Here is a 5,950-nt window from a genome sequence, read left to right on the forward strand (position 1 = left end):
CGTTGTTCATTCGCAATAACAATGGTGTTTATACGTATATGTTAGTTTATGTTGATGATATTGTGGTTACTGGCGGTTTAAACATTGAGATTGATGATGTGGTTCTCCAGTTAAGTCTTGTATTCTCATTAAAAGATCTAGGAGATCTTGGCTACTTTCTTGGTATTAAGATCGAAAGGTGTGGAGGATCGTTAGTGCTAAGTCAACGCAAGTTTGTCCTTGAGTTGTTGACAAAAAGGGGTATGGATAAAGCCAGTTATGTGGTAACACCTATGGTTCTGGGCAAGTTACAGTCTGATGTGGGTGACCTGCTGTGTGATGCAAGGGAATATCGTAGCATCGTTGGAGCGTTGTTGTATGCATGTCATACTTTACCTAATATCACCTATAGTGTGAATCAAGTAGCTCAGTACATGCATGCACCACGTCAGGGTCATTTGGTTGCTATCAAAAGAATTCTTTACAGGTTGAAGTTGACGTCACCGCGATTGATTAAGATGACACTCATTTGTTATTCTGTTGATGGTCTTTTAATAGTTTAATCATCTATTGTGATATGTAATTATATGTGATTCTAATTCTAAACTTTCATTGTTGTTTTTGATTTTTTTTCTTTCTTAATAAAATTAATTACTCTATTTAGGTAAAATAAAATAAAAATGTGTTATCTTTAAAAATATAAAAATAAATTATAAAATTATAGAAAATAACATTTCTCTGCCAACTTTCTAATTATTGTCTTAATCTTGAATATGTTGAACTTAAAGATCATCGTCCAATAATACACAGTAAATCAATTGGTGTCAATATTATCTCTGATCTTAAATAAGATCGTCGTGAGAAAATACTCAACAAACATATTGATGTCATTGCTTTTGCACATGTCTCTTTTAATATGTTTCATTCATGTACAGTCGAACCAAATTGGGTTTACATATATAAATATCGAACATGCGATGCATGGTGACATTATACATAACGAACACGGTTATAAGAAATACGACAAAAGAACTGTTGCATGCTCTAGAATTATGAAGTGGAAAAAACTATATACTTTGGCATGCCAACTTCAGCCACATCTGCAATTACACACATGTTCGTTTCATGCGGTTGAGAAAGAAAAGTGAAGAAGAAGAAGAAGAAGAAGAAGAAACGAATGCCTTCTCTTTTGCATTCCAAGAATAATGCTCTTCTTAGTATGTCAACTTCAGATGAAAAGACAAATTAGGCAATGCCTGCATTTTAATTTCTTAGGTATACCTTTTCTTTTATTTTCACAATTAACAAGATTGATTAAAACATTTTTTTAGTCATTATGACGATATTGCTAGCAAAATAAGTGAGCATTTACGTCAGGTATTCGATTATTTAATGCGTCTAGTAATTGTTTTGGATAGTCTGCCGTGGGTTTAGTAGATTACTTTGCCTTTTTTGTTTAAGGCAACGGTTAGAAGATATAGGGGTGTACTACTTATTAGGGCACAATCTCCATGGCATTAGCTTCTTCCTTTCCTGGAAACCTGGCTAAGGTTTTTAGATCATTTTGGGGATTTGGGTTTATTTCAAACTAAACCAGCATGAGAGTAATGTATCCGCCTCTCTCTAGGATTTGATATTCTACCATATATATCTCGTTAATTATGTGTTCGATATAAAATCAAATAATTGAAATGTCGTTATGACAGTACTTGTTATAAAATCATTATTTTCTTTTCAGATGACATATCTGATAAAATATTTTTAAGACCTGAATTTGATAGGAAAAAATTCAGATTCTTATGGAGATGAAACATCATCTTCATGGAAATGAATTAGGGACCACAAACAATTGGAAACGATAATTCTTATGGGGGGAATTGTCTTAATCCCCAACCAAATTGTATTGGCTAAATTAATTTGTCCTTATAGAAAAGGAATAAATATATGTAGATGATCCCCAATGAAACATCTTATTTTGTAAGTTCAACTAAAACAAGAACCACAAACAACTCAATCAATTAGGCTTGGAATATATAGATAGGAAGGCCTACCAAACAGACATATAATAGGTTAAAAGCTTTTGCAATTAAATAGATTCCACCCAAAAGAGGAAATAGATAATGTGTAACCCTAATCAATAATTGGAAAAATCCCAAATTAAACCTTGCAAATTAAAATAAATATGTTCTTAAAATTGGAAAGAGCCACCAGCCATTGAACAAAAGTGTAGCATTATGTATATATATAATATATGTATTCAGTGTTTTTTATCTATGCCACCTGCTAAACTACTTATCTACTGCCATTTCCATCAATTTATCCGGCCAAATCATGAAGCAGTTGTGCCCCCATCAAGTTCCTGTAAGGCAAATGCTGTCCCTCTCCGTCTACAAGCGAGTACTGCACCGGTTGAATGTCTTCCATTTGGTCTCTAGGGTAAAACAGTGAATTTTGTGATACGGGAGAGAAGGCTACGCTCAACCCATTCCCACCATGTTGTTGCAACCCTAACGTCAACGACACACCTCCGCCACCGCCGCCGCCGTTGAAACTTTGATTAGCGTTGTGAAGCGGTACCCGGCACGCCGCGTGATGACCGTAGGATGCGAAGTCCCATTCCATGGCACCATAGGATCCGAAACTTTGTTGTTGCTGCTGCTGATAATGATGCAATTGCTGGTTTTCGACGGTTTTGGCACTTCTCGGATCGTTTTTATCAGGGTTAGTGATGATGGAAGACAGACATTCCGAGTCAACTCGAACGAGCTGGTCCGGGGTGGGTTTCTGATCGGCGAGTGGAATAATTAACCGGCCATTATCATCATCACCGTCAGTAACACCATTATCTGAGGAGACCATGTTGTTATCGTGTTCCTTTGTTTCTTCCATGTACATTTCTTCCACCATTGGTTTCCATAGCCTCACTCTAGCATTAATGAACCAGTTGGATACCTATTGGAATATGAGTAAAAAGCAAAATCCATCATCTATATATATATATATATATAATGTGACATAGTTGCATGTGAGTATAATAAACTAAAGATCCCGAGAAGATATTCTCCATTGAGAATATAAATATACATATGATATAGTGAGGGATGTGGACATGCCTGGCTTCTTGAGAGGCCGGTTTGGCGGGCTAAAATATGTTTATCAACATCACTCGGATACCTGCAAGTTTCATTCATGGAGATATAGTTTAGTATTGAAACTTTGCCGCCATGGATACTAATTTTTGAGTTACTTGTTTGTGAGGGAAAGATGGGTCCTACATACAATCAAATGCACATAAAAATAACACAGAGAAGCTGACTAAATGATTGTAAAAAAAAAAAACTAACATGTGGAATCTGAATGGTGATGGGTAGAAACTAACAAAGAATGCATTTGCTTTTGGAAGCAAAATGATTGAGACTCAGCATTAAGGAAAAACTTGCACTATTGTAAACAACTCTGCATGGGTTTGTTTTCTTTTTTCATGGTGGAAAGCATTGGGTATCCCGCGAAATCTAGTTTGTGTTTTACGTATAAAGGGAGGCGAGGGACGTTTACGGGTGAAGAAAATGCTCGAACAGCCAAGCTCGGAGAACGGAAACAGATCTTTCCGGTAGACCTCTCTGGGGTCTCCATGGATGACTCTCCATCATGCTCATTTGTTGAAATGTCCTTTGTTGCCTCAAAGCTTGATCCAGGATCCTTAGCCTCGGTGTTTCGCCTTTCGTTGTGCCCGGTGCAACCGTGTCTTTTTCTCCCATGGCCTTCCTCGTGGCCTGAATCTGTCTCACGATCCCATCTCTTAAGCATCTGAAATGTCTCGACATGGCCTTAGAGGCTAACGCCGAGTAGACCGATGCAGCCCCGGTGCCAGCTACCGCTTCGAACGAAGATGCAACGGCTTTCATTTGATCACAGTAAACCTTGTATCTTCTATCCACCTAAATAAATATGCACGACAATGAGTTGAATTTTGTGTTCGTACATGTTTGATGAAAAGAAAAGAGAGTTACAGCATGTAATACATAGGCAGATGAAACATATGCTGACATGAAAATGAAAAGCAAGAATTGTCACGATGTGGCGGGCATTAAATGGTGAGACTGAGACCCCTCCATTTCAATCTACCACACAATAAAATTTTCAAAACTCCATACCTCTTCAAGCATTGAAAGCATCTTGGTTTTTCTTCTCTGCAACTCGGAGTAGTCAAGGGAATATAGGGATTGCTTCCTTGAAGAATTAGCTCCATCATCATCATCATCCCACTGTTTGTTCTTACGGGTCTGTTTTTGCTTTGAAATATCACACTGCTTTACTCCCAGGCTGCAAAACTCATTCAGAAGTTCCTTAGCAGGATCCAAGTACTTTGAACTCCTCAGTTGGAACTGCCCTTGACGGTGCAAATTTGCAGGCTTTTCAAAGAAACCAACAGTCTGGTCATGATTACCATGGCTGGTTTGCCTGAGTTCAAAAGACTGCAACCCGAGACTAGTAGGATTACTCGATGAAAGAGAGAGTGAAAGACCTTGACTTGGCCTCTCGTTTCCTTCACAAGGAATCACACACCTCAAAGAAGAATCATCAACAAGCAACCTGTTTTCTTGCCAAGTAGATGGCTCTGGTCCAACTATCAGATTCTCTGACCCAGTTGTGAACTCGGGCTTGTGAAACTCATGTTGATAGAAATCGGTGGTTGACTCATTGACCGCCTTGGAAGAAGAAGAAGAAGGGCCTGATGTGTTGTTCCCATGTTTGTTGAAGAACCCTTTCCACATAGCCATGTTGGTGTCACCTTGCTTGGAAAACCCTATCATCTCCATGCCTGTTGTCAAATTAAACATCTCTGGGTTGGATTCAAACCCATGGATCTGACTCGCCATATGAGTTTGCATGGTCGAGTTACCAGATGAAACATCCGAGTAACAAAAACCAGTAGACGAGACAATATTCCTTAATTTATCTTCACACAGCTCTCCAGCCATTTAAATCCAACTTTGCTGTTCCTTTGTTTATGCTTCTTTTGCTCACCAGCTTCTCAGATACTGATTCTGCAGCCATCAATAACTCCATCAAGATCCACTCCAAGAACAAAGGGAAACCATAAAAACAACAACAACAATTAAAGCTGATAAACAAAAGATCAATCTTTTGTAAACAAAATTTATGAGACTTCAAAAAAAAAAAACCCTTTTGATCATACAAACAAACAAAAAGAGAAAGCTTTGGCTTTTCATTTTTTCTTCTTTTAGACCAAACTTTAATGCAAGAGGGAGGCCTTACCGGTTATGGGAACAAGCTGAAACTATGCTGTTAAAGAATCAACAGGAAGAAAGAAAGAAAGAACATGGATGGCGAACAAGAGGAGCTGATGGCCAACATGGTCTGCCATGAAAATACAAACCTAGGAAGAAAGACATATATATTATTTAGAAATAGAAGCTCAGATATAGAGGTGATGACGACCCTTGTATATAGCCATTATCATAGTTTCTCATTATCTCATATATTCTCCTCTTTCTCTCTCTATTTTCTCAACATGGTTTGCCTTTTTCTTCCCTCTCTTTCCCTTCTATCTATATCTCTCTAGCTCAAGTTGGTCATCAATGCATTATGATGTAAAAATACATCCAAAATACACATCCAACTATGAAAAATCCCCTCAATTATTTCATAACCAAACAATTAAAGAATTACACGGAAAATACTATTCAACAATGTTTAAAATTCTAATAAAAAAACAATGTTATTAGCTACCAATAATGAACAAACAAAAAATATTATATTTTTCATCATTTTTAATGCGTTAAATGAATTAATTTTTAAAAAATACATTTGACCTCGTCACCTCCTTTTTTATTTTTTTTAATCATAAAAAATATTTATAAGTAAAATATATTATCGATTAAAGCATGGTATCTTATTAATTATATAAAAATTAGAACTAATATATTTAGATCATTGATCAAATGAG

At 36.8% G+C, this 5,950-nt stretch overlaps 1 protein-coding gene across 2 annotated transcripts; it reads right to left on the reverse strand.

Annotated features, from left to right (window-relative positions):
* Positions 1-2,111: 2,111 nt before the first annotated feature.
* Positions 2,112-5,563, reverse strand: LOC120155366 (homeobox protein BEL1 homolog). Of its 2 annotated transcripts, XM_039166940.1 has the most exons (6): positions 5,260-5,563; positions 4,418-5,027; positions 4,134-4,372; positions 3,535-3,917; positions 3,093-3,153; positions 2,112-2,931 (listed from the first exon to the last, which is right to left on the reverse strand). In XM_039166940.1, exons 2-6 carry the CDS (start codon positions 4,959-4,961, stop codon positions 2,296-2,298), a joined length of 1,863 nt encoding a protein of 620 aa, XP_039022871.1. In that variant the 5' UTR covers positions 4,962-5,027; positions 5,260-5,563; the 3' UTR covers positions 2,112-2,295. The 2 variants fall into 2 exon arrangements, with proteins under 2 accessions (XP_039022871.1, XP_039022870.1); XM_039166939.1 differs by having other exon boundaries at positions 4,134-5,027.
* Between the last annotated feature and the right edge of the window lie 387 nt (positions 5,564-5,950).

This window comes from Hibiscus syriacus, unplaced genomic scaffold, assembly GCF_006381635.1.
Source record: "Hibiscus syriacus cultivar Baekdansim isolate YM2019G1 unplaced genomic scaffold, ASM638163v2 tig00111166_pilon, whole genome shotgun sequence".
Classification (NCBI taxonomy): Eukaryota; Viridiplantae; Streptophyta; class Magnoliopsida; order Malvales; family Malvaceae; genus Hibiscus; species Hibiscus syriacus.

Bases quoted from the DNA above. Each gene is read 5' to 3' on its own strand.
- LOC120155366 (XM_039166939.1), bottom strand. From the start codon at position 4,961: ATGGCTGGAGAGCTGTGTGAAGATAAATTAAGGAATATTGTCTCGTCT. The intron at 3,918-4,133 runs GTATGGAGTTTT...ATATTTATTTAG, and splicing joins TGCTTTCAATGCTTGAAGAG to GTGGATAGAAGATACAAGGT. The intron at 3,154-3,534 runs GTAAACGTCCCT...TGAAACTTGCAG, and splicing joins TTCGAGCATTTTCTTCACCC to GTATCCGAGTGATGTTGATA.